This window comes from Rhineura floridana, chromosome 1, assembly GCF_030035675.1.
Source record: "Rhineura floridana isolate rRhiFlo1 chromosome 1, rRhiFlo1.hap2, whole genome shotgun sequence".
NCBI lineage: Eukaryota > Metazoa > Chordata > Lepidosauria > Squamata > Rhineuridae > Rhineura > Rhineura floridana.
Genome location: NC_084480.1, coordinates 239,942,650 through 239,962,815, shown reverse-complemented (window position 1 = coordinate 239,962,815; position 20,166 = coordinate 239,942,650). Strand labels below are relative to the sequence as shown.

The window sequence follows — 20,166 nt, the reverse complement described above, 5'->3', positions numbered from 1 at the left end:
TCTCTCAGAGCAGACCTGCTGAGGCAGAGGCCAGTTCTTAATCTGTGCCCAGATCTTTTTCGCTTGACTGCATGGAGGCTGAGTGGGGTTGGCTAGAGGAGCTGGGGCTCTCGGGGAAGGTTCTAGATACTCTACTGACCTCTAGGAAGGCTTCCACATATAGGACTTCTGGTTCTACGTGGAAAGCGTTCGTGGAGAGGTGTCAAGCCAGTGTGAGGGACCTGGCCTTCAGGAAGATGGTGGACGTACTGGGCTTCTTGCAGGCAAGGTTGATCAAAGGGCTCAGCTCTAATATGCTGAAATGGCAGGTGGCTACCATTGGTAGTATCTTGGGTTGCAAGGGGGATCCGTCTTTATCCATACATGCCTTGTGTCGGCGTTTCCTTAGAGGTGTGGGGCAGCGGAATTCTCCTGTGTTTCATAGGTTTCCTACATGGAACCCGAACTGGGTCTTTTCCACCTTGATGGGGCACCCTTTTGAGCCGCTGGCTATGTGCGATGAGAAGTTCCTGACATACAAGACAGTTTTTCTCGTGGCTATCACATCAGTGCACAGGGTGTCAGAACTGGGGGCTCTTTTGTCTGATCCACAGCTGTGTATTTTTCACCAGGACAAGGTAGTCCTGAGGCCAGATCCGGCCTTTATTCCTAAGGTTAACTCCATGTTTCACAGGACTCAGGAGGTGGTTCTCCCATCATTCTGTCCTAATCCCACTTCTTCCATGGAACGGGCATGGCATTCCCTGGATGTGCACAGAGCTCTCTGTTTCTACCTAGACGGGATGTCTGGGTTCAGGAAAACCAAGGCTTTGTTCGTTTCCTTTGGCGGGGTGACCAGGGGAAGGAAGGCTTTTCTTCTTCCATTTCTAGGTGGCTCAAGGAGGCAATTTTTCAGGCGTACCAGACACTGGGGAAATCGCCACTGAGGGGACTCACAGCCCATTCATTGAGGGGGGCTTCCACTTCTGCTGCCTTTAAGGGGAGTTTCCCAATTGAGGATATATGTAGAATGGCCATGTGGGCCTTGTTGCATACATTCTCCCAACACTATAAAATTGATTCCTGGGATTTGGCGGGTGCAGCTTTCAGGAGGAAGGTGTTGCAAAGGGTAGTTCACACATGACTTGCTGGCACCTGGAATCCTTCCCAGGAGGTCATTGGGCTTTGGTACATCCCAACAATCTGAATACCATCTAGGAACCACTGGGGAATAAATGGAAATTGTTACCATGAATTTCTCTTCCCAGGGGTTCCTAGAGGACATTCTCCCACCTCTTCATTCTGATACCATTGGTCTACTCATGCTAGATCCTAGCAGCTTCTGCCAGCACCCTACATGTGGGGAAGGTAGTTAGGGTCTCCCCAGGGATTTCATGGCATTATCTACTCTGTATCTTTATTAATGTTCTGCCAGTTTCTCTGCCTAGTTCCCTGGCGTTTTTTATGAGGGCAGCCAGTGTCCTTGGTCGAAATACAGTAGGGCCCCACTTTTCGGTGGCCCGTTAATATGGTGGTTTTCAATTAGAGTAAGGCCCCACTCATACGGTGCTTGTTCCGCATTTACTGCGTTTTTCGAGTGTTGGGCGCCATTTTATTGACGGAGTTCCGCTTTTAGGCGGGGGTCTGGAACATAATTTGCCATATGAGTGGGCCCTACTGTAATTCAGGGGATCGACAATGTCAACATATATTTAATATATGTTGGTAATAAGAACGGATTAGCTTTTCTGAGTTTGAGATAATCTTTAGTAGTGGGTGATATTTTTTTTAATTTCTTTTGTGGTCATCTTTCCTCAGATGCCCTCATACTACCAAAATGATTTCTCAGGCACAATAAATCATGTACCCTGACTTTTCTTCTTTCATTCTTCTATGAACATTAAAATTATTACTAGTGTTTCTCCATTTAAGTTAGCGTATTACAAGAACATTACAAGCGATGTAAAGAGTTGTTCCAACCCCTGTTGTTTCACACTCCATCAACTGTCACACTTGCATTCAATGCCAACGTGCATGTAGTTGAGGTGCTTACTGGGAAGTAAACTGAATATCACAATAAGAAGATCCCCTTTTGCTGGACTGTAGACTACAGCTATGCATTTGAAAATGCACCAATTCCAATATGGTGAAACTTTTAAAAAGGGTTTTGCATTTAAACTTTCATATTATATGTAAGATTGCACCTTTTGTTATTGATGTGGGTTTTGATCATATTTGCACCATTTAAAGCACATGACTTTCCCCAAAGAATCCTGGGAACTGTAGCTTTTTTACATCTACTTTAAATGTATGGTGTGGGAGAGTCAAGGAATCATCTAGTGGATTCAAAAATATGTCATGAGTACAGAAGCAAGTACATTTTGCATAATATATACGTGTCTGTGTGTGTGTCTGTGTGGTAAAATCCACAAACAAGGTAAACAATGTAGACAGCAACCTAAAATAATGGGAAGTCAAAAATTATACTAAACCATTACAGCTGCAGAAGAACTCCGTCTCGCCATTGCATTCTGCACCAGCTGCAGTTACTGAACCATCTTCAAGAACAGTCCTGTGTACAGTGCATTGCACTGTCTAGAAATTAACAGAGCACAGAATATTGCAGCCAGGCTATCCCTGACTATTTATTTTGAAAAAAGTATAAACTGTTAAATACAAAAAATCTCTAAGTTCCGTACCCAATCTCCGACCGGTGAGATTTCCAGGTGTCCCTGTGCTTGCCCTGGGTTTGGTTTCCTTGGGAAGAAGGGCAGCGGAGACTGTGGTGTCTTTATGAAATATGGTTTGTTTATTTCATGTGTAATAGATGTTAGAAGCATACAATCTATGTTATATAGATAAAAGGAGTATAAATCAGAGATTGAGAATGAGTAGTGGGAACATGATAGGAGAAAAGCACGGTAGTAGAAATTTTTAGTCACCAAGTTGGACTGACTTTCTAATGTTCAGGTGTGATAAAATAGGGAACTGGTAATTCTTAAAATATTGGAGACAGAATTCATTTTAATTGTCATCCAAAATATTAACCAAAGGATAAGAAGCACTTATAAGATGAAAGCAAATACGGTTCTTCAACATCTTGCTGAAAAGTATGCCTTATCAATGAAGGAGGGGCTTCATGCAGCTTTCATTGATTTTAAATCGTCTTTTGATTTGATTTCAAGAGACAAACTAGGGGGAATATTTGAGGCCACAAACATTGGTAGGAGGCTCCTTATATTAATGTGTAGCCTTTATGAAAACACGCTTGAGGATTAAATGTGATCGTGTTGGTCATTTAACAGGACCCATTCCCACTTTTAATGGAGTTAAACAGGGATGCATTTTAGCTCCCACATTGTTTAACTTCTATATTAATTATTTGATCAAAACCTTAGCAAAGGTAAATTCATATCCTCCCAAGTTGGCAAACAGACCCGTGTCAATCCTTCTCTACGCTGATGATGCAGTACTTCTATCTTTGTCAAACATCAGTCAGAGACGTCTTTTAAGTGCTTTAGCCTCATATTGCAAAGAAGAACGACTGACAATTAACTATGACAAGTCTAAGGTTCTAATTTTTAATAGGAGGAGGGGAAGGCATCGATGGCAGATCAGTGACCATCAAATTGAGAAGGTTATTTTCTATAGATGTTTAGGTGTAACCTTCCATTCAACAGGCTCATGGAAAGTTCAAACAAAAAATGCCATTGCAAATGCCCAGAGAAGCACAAAGGCACTTCTATCTTTTTTTACACCAGAGGTGCTCAATATATCTCCGCGGCCCTATAGCTGCTAAGATCATAGCCCAGATGCTGTATGGTTCCCAGCTATGTATTTTTGATAATTTTGCTCCTTTTGAGATTGTTCAAACTAAATTTATAACAGCAATATTAGGAACCCCGTTGTGTGTCCCTAATATAATTTTGCAGCTGGAGGTGGGCCAAATCTCTGTAGAGGCTCGTGCATTGATATATAAGATAAACTTCTGGCTAAAACTAATGTTTTTCCCAGTGGGTTTAGCTCCTTTGACTCTGGTAGATACTTTTCAATCTAGATGGAAAAGTGAATGGTTGATGAAATTGTTGTATTTGGGTTTTTCTATTCCCACTATTATGGCATTAGGTTATACTCAAGCCAAAAAGGCTGTATCCCAAAGAATCATGGACATTGATTTACAAACTCATTTGACCTTGGCCGCACTCTGTTCTATGGAGATTGTGCAAGAAAGTTTATAACAACAAATTATATGAGAAGTTTGTCAATTCCTAAGCATAGAAAAGCTTTCATGCTTGCTAGACTCAATGTTTTACCTTCTGTGCTTTTGGAAGGTAGATTTAGTAAGGTGCCAGTACAGGAGCGCTTATGCTCCTGTGATATGGGAAATGTGGAAACCGTTGCTCATGTGTTGCTGTATTGTCCTTTTTATCGAGACTCCCGATTTGATCTCATTAACCCAATTCTTCAAAAAATCCCAGGGAGATCTGACACATTTTATTTAGAATATTTACTCTCAGATAGGAACCAGCAGGTGACAGTTAATGTGGCAAGATTCTGTGCTTCAGCTGTTACCTGTAGGAGAGTGGTGATGGCAAATAACAATAATAGATAATCTTGCCCATTGATGTATTGATTCAACACCATTAATGCCATATTATCTCAGGCTGTTGCTGTTTGTTTCCTTCTCTGTATAATATTGATATGTTTTATCATTTTATAGTTTTAATATTTTATAGTGCTAGTCATTGACCGTAATAATAAATTATTGATTGATTGGTTTGTGTCAGAGCTTGGAAAAGTTACTTTTTTGAACTACAACTCCCATCAGCTCAATCCAGTGGCCATGCTGGCTGGGGCTGATGGGAGCTGTAGTTCAAAAAAGTAACTTTTCCAAGCTCTGGTTTGTGTATAAATGTTGTACCATTTTTTGGTATAACTGTTGTTTATAATCAATTAATGTGGCTGGTGCTCAACCACAAAAAAGCTATGACATCCATAGAAAACATAATGTTTACAACACCTACAAGAGTGGGGAATTATGATCTCTGATAGTTCCCAGGTAGTCTTTGGTAAAATTACAACCCTTTAGTCTTGAACTTTGCAAACTGTGTCTTTTAAAGTTATTTTACTACTGTTTATTCCAACACTTTCTTAAATAAGGCCATGCCATAAAATCACTTCTAAAAGTTAAATGACTTTATTATTGCTGTACTTATTAAAGAAATTAAATCTGTTATTTACTGTTTAATATCCAGCTACTTTGGCATAATGCTCTTTTTAACCTTGACTTTTGCCTAATGAATTATGTACAAGAATCAGTTTAAAGTTGAAATTATTTGGAGCTTTGCAAAGCTATAAATACCATGTTAAGGTTACTTTCAACAAGTTGACATCTGAACACCATAATTAACAAACTGAATTCAGCCGTTTCCTTAATCAGTTCTATGATTTGCTTTCTGGTACAGGAATCAGGTCTTGATCTTTCCACTTCATAAAGTCAAGCATGTTAGACTTTATACATAGTTTTTGTAACTTAAATTGTGTTTGAAGACAAAAATATTTTAGAATATAAAAAAATTACATAATTTCAAATACATTGAAGACATGAGTATTCTTATGCTACAGGAAAGATTTATGCACATTCATATTTGATTAGGGTACACATACCAAAGAGAAAGAAAAAAGGGGGGAAGCCCAAAATGTTCAAAAAATATATATTAATTATGACGAAAGCCTAACGCATTTCGGCCACTCTGTTGTTTGGCCTTCGTCAGGGGCTGTAAACAAAATCATGAGAACACGCCATATTATTGTATAGGAATTTTATATAGCATAAAACCCTAATATAGAATGGCCAAAACGTGTTGGGCTTTTGTCAAAATTAATATATTTTTTCAAGCACTTTGGGTTCCCCCCCCTTTTTTTTCTTTCTTTTTGCTTTTGGAAGTTTGCCACCTTTTGCTGTTGGGTACACATACCAAGCCATACTTAGATTTTGATATGATACATGGCTCATGATGATACTGCCAAATAGGGTTCAGCAGCTCAGCCTAAGTCTATCTCGTTTTATTTTTGATGGTATTATTATTATTTATTATTATTATTTAAAATATTTATACCCGCCCTTTCTCCAAAGACTCAGGGCGGCTTACAATTAAAACATAGTTAGGCTAAAAACCAAAACAATTAAAATCAAACAAGAATACAATTAAACAGTTAAAAATACATTAAATCCAAAATAGATTAAAAACAGATAAATGTTATTAATTAAAAGCCCGTCTAAATAAAACAGTCTTCAACTGGGTACGAAAAGACGATAACAAGGGAGCCGTACGAACCTCATTGGGGAGAGAGTTCCATAATCTAGGGGCAGCCACTGAGAAGGCCCTATGCTGTGTCTGCGCAAGAAAAATTTGCGAAGAAGATGGGATAGAGAGAAGAGTCTCACCAGATAATCTCAAAGGTCGAGCAGGTTCATAAGGGGAGATACGATCTAACAGATAGCCTGGACCTAGGCCGTATAGGGGTTTATAGGTCAAAACCAGCACTTTGAATTGTGCCTGGAAACAAATTGGCAGCCAGTGGAGCTGGTACAATAGAGGAGTTGTACGTTCTCTAAGTCCAGCACCAGTTAACATTCTGGCTGCAGCTCTTTGTACCAATTTAAGTTTCCGAGCAGTCTTCAAGGGCAGCCCCACGTAGAGCGCGTTACAGTAGTCTAATCGGGATGTAACTACTGCATGTGTCACCATAGTCAAGTCTGACAAATCAAGGAACGGGCGCAGCTGGCGTATCAGTCTTAATTGAGCAAAAGCACTCCCTGCTACAGCCGAGGCCTGTGCCTCCAGGCTCAAAGCTGAGTCCAGGAGTACTCCCAAGCTGCGGACCTGTGATTTCAGGGGGAGTGTAACCCCGTCCAGCACAAGTTGGGTCCCTATTCCCCGATCCGCCCTCCGACTGACAAGGAGCACCTCTGTCTTGTCAGGATTTAATTTCAGCCTGTTCATCCTCATCCAGTCCACCACTGATACCAGGCATCGGTTTAGAGTCTGGACGGCTTCTTTGGTTTCATTAGGTGGAAAAGAGAAGTAGAGTTGGGTGTTATCTGCATATTGGTGGCACCGAACCCCAAAACTCCGGATAACCTCTCCCAGCGGTTTCATATAAATATTAAACAACATGGGGGACAAAACTGAACCCTGAGGGACCCCATAGGTCAATGGCCAAGGAGTCGAACAGGCATCCCCCATGACCACCTTCTGGGTTCGCCCCTCTAGAAAGGACCGGAGCCACTGGAACACCATGCCTCCAAGTCCCATCCCAGCAAGGCGGCCCAACAAGATACCATGGTCGATGGTATCGAAAGCAGCTGAGAGATCCAGTAGAACTAACAGGGACACACTCCCCCTGTCCAGTTCCCTGCGTAGGTCATCCACCAAGGCGACCAAAGCCGTCTCAGTCCCATGACCGGGCCTGAAACCAGATTGGAATGGATCTAAGTAGTCTGTTTCATCCAAAAACCTCTGGATTTGGGTAGCCACCACCCGCTCTATTATCTTGCCCAAAAAAGGAATATTGGAGACTGGGCGATAGTTAACTAATAGTGCAGGGTCCAGGGAGGGTTTTTTCAGTAAAGGTCTTATTACTGCCTCCTTTAAACAGGGTGGAATTCTGCCCTGAAACAAGGAGGCATTAATCACCTCCGTGGCCCATTCAACCAGCCCCCCCCCTGGCATTTTTTATAAGCCAGAAAGGGCAAGGATCCAGTATGCAGGTGGTAGGACGCACCCCTCCAAGGATTTTGTCCACATCCTCGGGTTGGACAGGCTGAAAGGAATCCATTCTAATTAAACAAGCAGGAGCCATAGTTACATAGGTACTCAGTCACAGGTCCACTCTCCATTTTGTGCTGACTTTTCGAAATGTTCACATTGGGATATGTGTTCTGATCTGCAAGCAGGTTTGGATCAGTCAACAACAACAATTTATTGTACAGTCACAGACCCAATAAGAGAAATTATCAGATAAAAGAAAACAGTCTATAAAACATTTAAAATATACAATAAAATATAAATATAAATATGACTTTAAAATGGAACATTACAGTTTGAAAGAGAGGACCATCTCTGAACCGAAAAAAGAACTTAGCTACTAGCTCTGGGGTCATCTTGTTGGTATCAGCCAAAAGATGTTTCAAATACCAGTCCAAAGACCTACCAGGAAATTTTTCCGTAATAAGACCAAGGAATCTAGTAAGTTCTTCCCTATAAAAGTTACAAGCAAAAAAGACATGAGCCAGGGATTCAATATCTGCATCACTACAGGAACATAACCGATTTTCATAAGGTACACCTTGATAAAGTCCTTCTGGTATTGCTGAAGGGAGACAATTAAATCTGGTTCTGGAAAAGGCATGTCGGTATTTTGGAATGGTCAAATTATCCAGATATGTAGCATGTTTAAGGAATTCAAAGCTCAGATCTAAATACAAAGGTGAACAGGTTTTATGAGCATTTGGATCAGTCAGTTTTTGAAAATGAGCTTAATAAATTCCTTGTCTATCTTTACTGTCAAATGAGATTTCGAGGGTGATAGCACGATTGAGCCTTGTCAGTGCAAGCCTCTGGTTTTTGGTATGCCCTCCCATCCGAGGTATATCTTGTACCATCATTATATGGCTTTCACCAGCAGGTTGAAGCACACTTTTTTTGTCCACCCTGGAGGGATTGGGTAAGGTGGTATTTATTGATGCCACCTGCTCAACTGTATGGATTGCTGCTGCTTTTACCATTATTTGCAGTTTTATGTATTGCATTTGATCTTTCCATGTAACTTGCCCTGGATGAAGGGTGGGCAACAAACAAACAAACTAGCTAACTAGCTAGATAAATCCATCGATCAGTCAATCAACCCTGCTTAGCCATGAAGCTCACTAGGTGACCTTGGGCCAGTCACTGTCTCTCAGCCTAACTATCTCTCAGATTTGTTGTGAAGATAAAATCAAGAGTGAGGAGAACCATGTTTGTATGCCACCTTGAGCTTCTTGGAGGAAAGGTAGGATATAAATGTAATAATAAATAAACCCAACATGATATTACTTGTCTTGGCTTGTAGGATTGGAAGCCATTATGTATTATCCAGAGAAAAGTAGGTACTTAATTTTAGCACAAACCCTACAGACTCCATGGGGGCTTTTCCGCTCCTAACTTTCTCTGGATTGTTAATTATTGTAAGGAGCCACTGGGGTTTGCCCTGCTGCAAACTCTGTTGCAGCTGCTTCTACTGGTGGAGCAGGTGGCTCCTGATTGGCCACCAGCCTCAAAGATGACAATGCCAGGATGTCATTGAGGGATGGTACCTGTCATGAAATTGTAGCATGGTTCAGAATGGTTACTGTAACATGGCTCTGATGCAGAGAATTGTGGGGATTTAATCTTGGGAGGAGATGGGCCTCTGTGTGAGTGGAAAACTTAACGTTTCATTTCTCAGCTGCAACTAATTAAGAGACTTCAAGAGCAGCATCTGGTTATCTCTGTTATCTGCTGGGAGCCCGGTACTCAAGGTCAAGCAGGCCTAAGAAGAGTTGAGATCAAGGGGGAAGGAGGGGGCCTGTTAGGCGTGAAAACTGAAGACGCTTTGGGAAGCATTACCTCATTAGAAAGCCCCCTGATTGGCTAAATTACTGTGAACTGTTGCTAGGGATTTTTCTTTAAGTATAAGGGGCGAAACCTATAGCCTTTGTTCCCCTGGGTTCCATCTAGACGGGTGGTTACCTGAGTGGGGTTCCACTGCCTTCACTACCCAACTTACAACTCTCTGGGAAGAGGTGAGATTTACAACAACCTCTTCAAAGTAAGTAGAAGAGGCTAGTTAGTTTTTTTATTTTGGTTGTGTCTGAACTCTCTTATAAGTGTTACCTAAACCCCTGTTTGGGTGTAGGTTTTAAGGAACTGTTTTGCTGCTATTAATTGTGCACTGATATTTTATTCAATAAAGCTATTTCTATTTACCCATGTGTGTTCATTGTTGCAGGGCGTGTTTGGCTCTGAACCTAGTACCTTGGCCACTGACCACAAACTACCGTGTTTTGGCGTTGCCTGGGGCTTCTGGACAAGGAGTGTCTGGCTGGCTCTTGTCCCCAGGAATCCCTGGTAGAACTACATCTGGGCTTTGGGTTTCCCCTGACTCAGAATAGTTGTTCAGATTGAGGGCTGGTGGCAGCCTATTTCCTACCTTGCAGCGTTGGTGTTGGTTTGCACAGCCTTGGCAAGGGGGATTGGTTGGTCAGGATCAATTACCCAGGGTGGGGAATTGGGTCCTAAACATGCACCTGGCACCTGTGGAGTGGCGTAGGGCATGACAATACCTGTGGTTGAGAGTGATGTGGAATGTCACACTGTTGTCTGTCAGCCCATTGGGTCGGAGAGCTAACAACAGCCACTAGATGGGTCAAGTGGAGTCCCAGGAAAAAGCAGGGGGAGAGGAATAAGAAGGGCCAGTGAGCAGGGGCAGGGGAATTATGATTCCTCAGGAGGGGTGAAGTGTGGTGGAGCAGCAGGAGAAAGTAAGCATCTTTGAGTGGCAGCGAATAGTGGGCAGCATCTTGGGAAATGAGAGAGAAAGGGATAGAATTGTGCCCATCTCAAATTGGAGAAAGGAGAAGGGAATCCTTAAGAGTGAACCCACTCAATCAAACATTTCACTCTCAATCAAAGCACTCCAATGTGTCTCTCTCTGACCTTTGGAGGGGCTGGATACCTTGCAAACTCTGCATGTGGAGAGAGGAGGGTATCCATACATTACATGGTAACTGGATGAGATAGGACAGAAGAGTTAAGCAGCACTAGAACAATTCACAGCCCTTCTTGTCAATAACCCCTCAATATCCAAGTAACTGGGGCTTCCAACCCAGCAACCTGCTCCTAAGTGGGTGTGGTGATATATCTGGTTTTCTGACCCATTCTTCTGGAACTCAAAACAAGAAGGCAGAACCTGCTGGAAAATGTTATACCTGGGAGATGCCATACCCCTTTGGGCTGGTAACATACACTTACCTGTACCTGTTGAACTTCAGCGGGGCCATAGATCATAAGTTCTTTCAAAGGCCAGTGAAATGTATTTGAGATGCAACAAAGAAGAACCATTCACCTGTACATGTGACATAACAAAAAGGTCCAGTAATCCATTCTTGTTTCTCTCATAACATAGCATCCTTTTTTGAGGTGAGCCGATGGAGAGAATGGAATATATGGATATGTACTGGATGGATATATGGAAGTTAGAACTCTGGATTGTTGCTGTTATGTTTTTATTTAGCCATTGGAGTTGCTTTTCTTAGGCAGTTCTCATACCACCTCAGGACTGGTTTCAAGGATGGAAGTGTGAATGCAAAAAAGTCTCCAAAGCTTTGCCTCCCTCTTCCCTTTTTTCCAAACTAGTCCCTGAATTAGGGGTAGATGCCATTTTTAACCCAAGAAATGGATTTAGAAAAGGATGAGAGGAGAGGGAAATAATGCATAGAGACTGTCCCATCTCAAAATAAATTGCCTAGTTTACTAACAAAGCACTGGAATAGCATGAACAAAGAATTTTGGACATGACTGTAAAACAGAGATCTGTTAGAGTCATGTCCAACATTCTTTGTTCTTTCTGTTGCAGAGCACTACATACGGGGCTGCTTTTGTAGACTGGAAACTAGTTACTGCAATACAATGGCATGATTAATGAGTGGGCTGGACATGAGGAACACATCTTGCCAGTTCTTAAACAGTTATAATGGTTTTTGGTCCGTCTCTGAGCACAGTTCAAAGCTACAAAGCCCTAAATGTCTTTGGACTGACTAGATTACGTGAAGCTCATTTCCATCAAGTATTTGTTTAATACAAGATAATCTTCAGTGACTTGATAGAGATGCTAGATGCTGTTAATTGTTTCATCCAAACTGAAAATACTTAATATATATATAGACTAATTTAGATTCCAAATTTAATTTAATCCCTATAGTATTGGACAAAAAAAATATTTTCAATAGTTTTCTTTTTAAATTAAACTTTGAATTTGTTTTTCACTAGGGATTGCTTGTACGAGATGCACCTCTGAAGGACATGAAAGTTTTTAACGATCGGCGATTCGTAGCTTCATTTAGTGTGGTGAATGCTACCAAACGAGATGCTGGCAATTACCGCTGCATGATTCGCACAGAAGGAGGAGTTGGAGTATCAAATTATGCAGAATTGATCGTTAAAGGTATTTCAGTCTGGCTACATGACTTAAATTACAGCTAGTACTGACTAACTTAAGTTTTAACAAAGTTCCTGTAGATAACATATATAGTGCCTCTGTAGTAACAAAGAGATGCAGTCAGTGTTGCATGTACTTTTTACATTTAGTTTTTATCAGGAGGCTAGAGAATCTCTGTTATATCCGATTACATAGTCCTTCCCAGGACAATCTTCAGAATCTCTGTTGATCATTTTATTGGAAGGCTGTTAATGGCTACTACTATGGACATCTGGTTGGCCACTGTGAAAATAAGGTGCTGGACTTGATGTACCACTGGCCTGATCCAGCAGGCTCATCTTATGTAAAGCTTCTTTCTTTAATTACTAAGCAAGTTGTGAAGTTTCTAAACATTGCAATTTCCCTTAGACCAGCCTTTCCCAACCTTTGGTCCTCAGATGTTGCTGGACTACAGTTCCCATAATTCCTGACCATACAAATGGCTGAAATATGAGCAACACTCAATGCAAGCGGCAATCTGATAGGAACTCTTGATCAGATCGGAACTGCCAAAATGCATGTATCAGTCCATTTAAAATGGATTACTACTTCATCCCTGAGTATCTTTTCCTAGTGATGAGGGTTTAAATGGAAAATGGAGGGAGCAGAAAACAATTGAACTGTTGAAAGGGAAGCTTTTGCCTTGTTTTCCAGAGACATCTATGCTGACAGGAGAAGCGTCTGATGTAGGTCTGGCCCATGATGCAGTAGAACAGAGGAGGAATGCAGCTGTGTAAAAAGTTCTCCAGTAAACATTTCTGGCACATTCATGGGGCAGGGTGAGGAGGGGAGGAAAAGTGGTGTGGATAAAGTTCTTGTGCCTTTTCAGGCACGTTTTGGGGCAGGGCATTTACGTTTTTAATTTTGTTTTAGCACTGACACATTGGATCAGTAAGAGGCTGCTCCTTTTAAAATGCCCCCAATTCCTTCTTACTTTAACAGTTTACTTGCCACTTGGCCTCTGTCTGGGGCCGTCACTTCTCACAATACACATGAGAAAGTTATGACTGACACCAAGTCCTATTAAGAAATTCTCCAGCCCACCCCTCAAATGTGCAGAAAGTGCTGAAATGGGGTTGTGAAGGTGATGATTCCTAGAATAAAGAAACAATTGAAAGGTTACTCTGCTAATGCCAATCAATTTTCTACGTGTTCTTTGATAGTAAATTTTACTACCAATTATTTACTGGTGAAAATGACTAAAACTTGGATTTATTTTTAAAATGACAATTTGGTAATTAAAATTCTGAAGAACATCTGTATCAGCAGCAGACATATAGTACACGGGGGGGGAAGAAGTGTGGAGGAAAAGGAAGTGATGTACAAAGTATAAAATGATAGGCATGTTACGTATTGAAAGAAAATGTCCTCACACTCAGATTTCTTGAAGTAGCAGCAGTTTACTACCATTGACCTTGAACCTTCCATGTATAAACCTATTTATCATATCCTTGTAATATTTGCTGTTATCCACCTTTCAGCACATTCACACTGTTGGATGAATAATTGCTTACCCTTAGGGTGTAATCCCATTAACTACTTGTAGTGTGATGAAGTAATTATGGTAATCCCTGTTGTTTGTGCTGTAGCTTTTACGAGACTACATGCAGGTCATTCCTTGTGACCTAAAAAGCCCATTTTAAAGATTCTACTGACCTTGGAACAGATTTTATTTAAATAACAACATTATGAGATGCTTGGCTTATTTGCATTGTTACTGATAGATTTATACAAGAGTTAATTCTTAAAATTATGTTTTAAGAAAATTGCATATTTTCCATAGGAGGAATGCCATCAAGTGGGTTATAGCTCCACCTATCGTCCGAAGGCAAGAATGTTTGTTTTTTTTTGAAGTCAAGACTAGGGGCGTCAGGCCCCTCCCACTCTCCAGTTCATTCTTGCCTTTGTCCGTGCAAGTTGGATATATACCTTAGCGTTTAGATAAGTTTTGTGTATTTGTGTGACAGGGTGTGGAGGTTTGTGTGTGTAGTCCACGTTATTCCTTCCCTCTGTCTTTTAATTTACTGTTTGTGGGACTGACTGTTCCTTGTTTGTCTTTGCTCTTACGGGGGATTCCCTGTTTCGTATATTTTTTCTCTCAGTCCCTGCCTATTTACTAGGAGACTGCGGCTGCGGTTTTTCCTCACAAGACGGCCGACGCAGCCTTTTTTGCGGGAGCTTGCGGCTGCAGCTTCCTGCCTAGCCGACCGGCTATTCTGAGAGGCCGCGGCGGTGGTTCTCCCTTTCTTAGTCAGCGATCTAGACGTTTCCCAGGAGCTTGCTGTGACACCCTTCCCTGGCTCTCCCTGTCAGGTTCCTACCTGCTCGTGGCTACTGCCTTTCATTAGGCACCACCAGGGACTCCACCAGTCCGGACTGTCCTTTTTTATGGTTTCTCTCTCCGCTCTAGCACAGATCTCAATAGATCCCCCTGCTAGGCAGCACCACCAGTCACGTTCTACAACCAATGTTCCCAGAGACCTTGCCTGAGTCTCTCTATCCGGTTACATTCGTGACTGCGTGCCTATGCTGTTCCCAACCCCCTTGTATCAATGCAGATAACTCATAACTCGGGGTTGCTCTGGATACTTTAAGATAATGTTATCTTCTCCTCTTCACCGCTGCCACCATTTGTTACTGTTTCCCTTCAGCCTTGGTTATTACCTTATCCTCCCTTCTGGTCTGTGAAACCCCAGCCAAGGATCAGGCCTTCGGTAAACCAAAATAGTATTTATTAAATAACAGAAATAACAAGATAACTTTGATAATGATCTACAAGCTTATGGTTTCATCTATTACTGTGATATTTGACTTATTACTAATCCGAACTCCACCTCCCTCTTTCTCCACACTCTCCTGACATACACCAACTCACACCCACCTCCAAACTCCACCAAAACAACCCACTCACGTCCACCCAGATTCAACTGTCATCCTTCCATTTATACTCTCAGCCATCCAAACACTCAGCCAATCATCCAGCATTTACTCCCCCCTCCTCTTTCATTCCACTTACCATGTATCTTCTATACAAACAGCACTTACCATATATACATTAATACAGGAACATCACACTTGCGGCTGCAGCTCCCTGCCTAGCCGAACGGCGATTTTGGGAGACCGCGGCTGTGGTTCTCCCTTCCTTAGCAGGCGGACGCAGATTTAATACAAGAGCTTGCGGCTGCAGCTCTCTGCCTTGCGCCACTTCTCTCCCTCCGTTTTTTCAACTCGCCGCCTATTTCGCGGCTGCTTCAGAGCCTGCGGCTGCGGCTCTTTCTCCTTCAGTGTAATTTCTGGTTGCGCTGCCCTGCCTCCCCCGGCTCGGTCTGCGGCATTGTTAACTCCCGCCGCGACTGCCCTTGGAGCCTGCGGCTGCGGCTCTTTTTGTTCTTGCCCGCTAAATTTACTAAGCCGCAATCGCGCTTCTCAGCCCCGCGGCCTCAGAGTTTGTTTTATTGTCCTTGAGGCAGATTTGAGCTTGCTGGCGCTCTCTGGTAACCGCCATTGCTTCTTCATCGCCCCACCCTTTCTGATTGGCCATTTTTCCCGCTCTTTTCATGGGCACCATTTTGTCCCTTCCTGTGTTTCCCACCCTTTCTGTTTTGCCTTTTCCACAGTAAAGGATTCTGTTATAGGTCTTTTCTGTCAGTTTCTGCCTTTTCTGTCAGTTTCTGTGCATATGCTGCAGAGCAGAACCTCTATCAGCCTGTTACAACTTCTTCGCCAAAAATAACTGCCTGAAGCTGACTACTGAAACCTTCTCGTGTATCCAGCCTAGTTGGAACTGTACATTCTGCCCCATCCATGGCCGTGTACCAAGGCTGTTGCTACTATACAAAACCTGTTTGAACTGTACATTCTGCCCCATCCGTGGCCGTGTACCAAGGCTGTTGCTACTATACAAAACCTGTTTGAACTGTACATTCTGCCCCATCCGTGGCCGTGTACTAAGGCTGTCTGATGTGTACATTCTGCCCCACTTGTGGCCGTGTACTAAGGCTGTTGATAATATACAAAACCTGTTTGAACTGGACATTCTGCCACATCCGTGGCCGTATACTAAGGCTGTTAATTCGGTACAATCTGTCCCATCCGTGGCCGTGTACCAACGCTATTATCATTGTACATTCTGCCCCATCCGTGGCCGTGTACTTAGCCATCTGCCAGTGCATTCTATCCCATCCGTGGTCATGTACTGAGCCTGTTAGGGTCTGTGCATTCTGTCCCATTCGTGGCCGTGTACTGAAACCCATAGAAAATATAAGATGGCGGAACAGCCAGTGACGACTCAGATAGCCAAGCCGAAACCATCTAAGGCGGCCAAGCATAAGCATACCAAAGCTGTTGCCAAAACAAAACATCTTTCCAGCCACAGCAAAGCCAAGCGCCCACGCTATGTTTCTGTTCCGGCTTCCGATACAGCAGCCCAGGAACAGTTAACGAATCTATTTCACTCTTCCACAGCTTCCTCCGAGGAGGAGGACTTCGCTGGTTTTCCTGAACAGCCAACTACTAGCCAGCCCCCTCGCATATTACCGCCCAGGGCTTTTCCATCGTCACAGCCTACTGGGCCGCCTCTACAAGCGCAACCATCCACTTCACCGGGGCTGCAGCTGTCTCATGAGTTCCTATCTCAACTACAAGGCATGCTGTCATTTTTTACTCAAACACAGTCACCGCCACAAGTCCCTGCCATACCTCAGCACAGTATGGACCACTATGTATGTAATGAGGCACATCCATCATGCTCCCCAAATCCTTTTGACATCGCCAGAGGCAGATTTATTGATGATGTTTCTTGTGGGAACAGTCACCCTTTGCTGTGCAAGCCGAAGGAGACGAATGGAGTGATCATTCGGAACATGAGGAGGATACATCTTATCGCCTGTTTGATGCCTCAGATTATCAGCCTCTTGCTCGCAGAGTATTGCACACCCTTGGTCTACACAACCGGCAGCCACCGCTCCCGCCATTCAAGGGGCCAGGGTCTTGAAATCCCCCGCACCAGCAGAGCACTACCTTCCGGTGCCAGATCCCATTGCCAAACTGACCAACGACGAATGATCTCATCCTTTACAATCTCGCCGCTTCAACGCCCTTGCGGACAGACTTTATTCTCTGGCTCTGGACTTTACCAGCAGACTGGCCATCCCTGGCATAGACGACCCAATCTCCAGTCTAGTCTCTAGATCCCTTTTGCCGAGGGAAGGAGATTCCCATCTAAAGGACGCTACTGAGCAGAGGCTGGACTTTGCTTTACGCAAGAATCATGAGGCCACCGCCTTCTCCATGCATGCCTCTGCATCAGCTTCCATCTTTTCCAGGGCAGCGATGATGTGGTTGGATGACCTCTTAGAGGATGCTAATCCCAATCCTGTATCTCTGAGGAGGTCACTGATAAAATTGCGCAAGACAGCGGCGTTTGTAGCTGATGCCACCTTGGACGCAAATCAACTGGGAGCACGAGCTATGGCAGCTCAGGTAGTCGCTTGACGGACCCTATGGCTCCGTCACTGGCAAGCTGACTCTACAGCCAGAGTTAATTTATCAAGGGCACCTTACTCCAGATCTTTACTCTTTGGCAAGGAAGCCCTAAAGGCAGTGCTTGTTGATCCCAAGGATGCTCGAAAACCTGTTTTGGCTACTGTCAAAAACGTTGATCACAGGCCTTTCAGGCGTTTCACCCCATACCGCACGACCCAACCCTTTCAAGGAACGCGGCCCGGAGGACGAGGCCGCGAATTCCAAAATTACGATTCCCGCCCCTTCAGGGGAACCTGGAACAGACGTTTCCCGGGCAGAGGTCAGTACCAAGGGCGCAGAGGTAGCTCAACGTCCTTATATTGGGGAGGGTCTCGCCAGCACAAACAGTACTGACGCGATACCGGTTGGGGGTAGACTGCTCCTGTTTGGAGATCATTGGCTGCGTCTGACGCAGGTCGCCTGGATCAGATAGCTTTTTTGTTATGGCTATGCAATTGAGTTTTGGGCAACACCTCCAGACAAGTTTCATCCCTCCCCTTGTCCCAGGGCACCAGCCAGGCACTGCATCATGCAGACAGCCATACATCACCTCTTGGACATAGCGGCGATAGAGCCAGTCCCTACAACAGAAAGGTCGGAAGGGGTGTACTCCCTCCTTTTTGCTGTGCCCAAACGAGATCTGTCATGGAGGGTGGTATTGGACCTCAAGTTCATTAACCGTTTTGTAAAGTATCGCAGGTTCAAAATGGAATCTCTCCACTCCATTACAGAAAGCCTACAAGAAGGAGACTTCCTGGCTTCTATCGACCTAAAGGAAGTGTATCTCCATTTGCCCATTTGCATAGCCCACAGAAAATTCCTTCGGTTTGCTTTCGGCCCCCAGCATTTTCAATATCGAGCGATGCCGTTCGGACTCTCATCTGCCCCGAGAGTCTTTACCAAGGTGCTACTCATACTAGTGGCTTACCTCCGGCTTCATGGGGTCCATATCTACCCCTATTTGGATGATCTTTTAATACGGGCGAGTTCCAAGGCGCTGGCTCATCGCCATCTAACGCTCATGCTCCATGTCTTCCAGGCCTACGGCTGGCTAGTCAACTCGACAAAAGCCATCTCCAACCAACCCAATGCCTACAACATCTAGGGGCGATGTTGGACACCCTGCAGGCGACGGTGTCCCTGTCTCCAGACCGCATAACTGCCATCACAGACATCGCTCGGTCTCTGATGCGCCACACAACCGCAGACGTCATGCTTTTAGCCAGGGCCCTCGGAATGTTGGTGTCCACCATCCATATCGTGCCATGTGCTCGAGCTCACACGCGCCCACTCCAGTGGGCTTTGTTACCATTTCAGCAGGACATCGCCAACTCAAACCATCGAGCGATCCCCCTGAGCTCATCACTGCGCCTGTCATTCCGCTGGTGGACGAGGGTTCAACACCTCACCCAGGGCACTCCGTTCAGAGAACCCCACAGGACTGTCATCACCACAGATGCCAGTCTCCTCGGCTGGGGAGCCCACTGCAACTCCCAGTTCGTTCAGGGGGTTTGGACCACAGCAGAGCAGACTCAGAGCATCAGTTGGCTAGAACTGAAGGCTGTCCACTTAGCTCTGCTCCATTTTCAGTCTCTGTTCCACTTGGACCATGTTCTCATTCGAACGGACAACACGTGTGCCAAATCTCATTTAAACAGACAAGGGGGGACCAGGTCCCGTCCTCTGCAGGACCTGTCTTCCCTCATATTCGACTGGGCAGAGCAACATCTGCAATCCTTGAAAGCAGAACATCTCAGAGGAATTTGGAATGTAACAGTAGACTGGCTCAGCAGACAACAGGTCTTTCCGGGAGAATGGAAACTTCATCCGACCGTTTTCCATCTTCTCCATTGTCGGTTCGGCGCCTTCTTAGTCGACCTATTTGCCTCCAGTCGCAATTGCCAACTACCCAGGTACTTCGCTCGATATCTGGACACGACAGCGGAAGCGGTGGATGCCCTGTCGCTACCGTGGCCGGATGACCTATTGTACGCCTTCCCTCCAATACCACTGTTAGCCAGAACCTTGAGGAAGATGCGACGCGAGAGGGCCAAACTGGTTCTGACAGCTCCATATTGGCCCCGTCAACCATGGTTCTCGGAGCTCCTTGCCATGTCAGTGACGGACCCTTGGCCGCTCCCGGTCAGGTCAGACCTCTTATCCCAGGGCCCAATCTTGCATCAGGATCCCAATTGGCTCAAGCTAACAGCGTGGCTTTTGAACGGGGACATTTAAGGGCTGCTGGCCTCTCTGATGCTGTTATTGACATTATCTTGGCCTCGAGACGACCATCCACCACCCGTATATATCAACATACTTGGGTGGCATTCTCCAGGTGGTGTCAGTCCCAACATCTTGATCCTTCCCAGGCCACAATACAACAGG

At 44.2% G+C, this 20,166-nt stretch overlaps 1 protein-coding gene across 12 annotated transcripts in view; it reads left to right on the top strand.

Moving 5' to 3' along the window:
• The window catches only part of PTPRM (protein tyrosine phosphatase receptor type M), an 838,757-nt gene that overhangs the window by 356,808 nt on the left and 461,783 nt on the right, over positions 1-20,166 (top strand). For all 12 annotated transcript variants that reach the window (XM_061595686.1, XM_061595700.1, XM_061595730.1 and 9 more), the window contains exon 6: positions 12,051-12,225. In XM_061595686.1, coding sequence (XP_061451670.1) covers positions 12,051-12,225 — 175 coding nt within the window. The remainder of the gene's footprint in view (positions 1-12,050; positions 12,226-20,166) is intronic.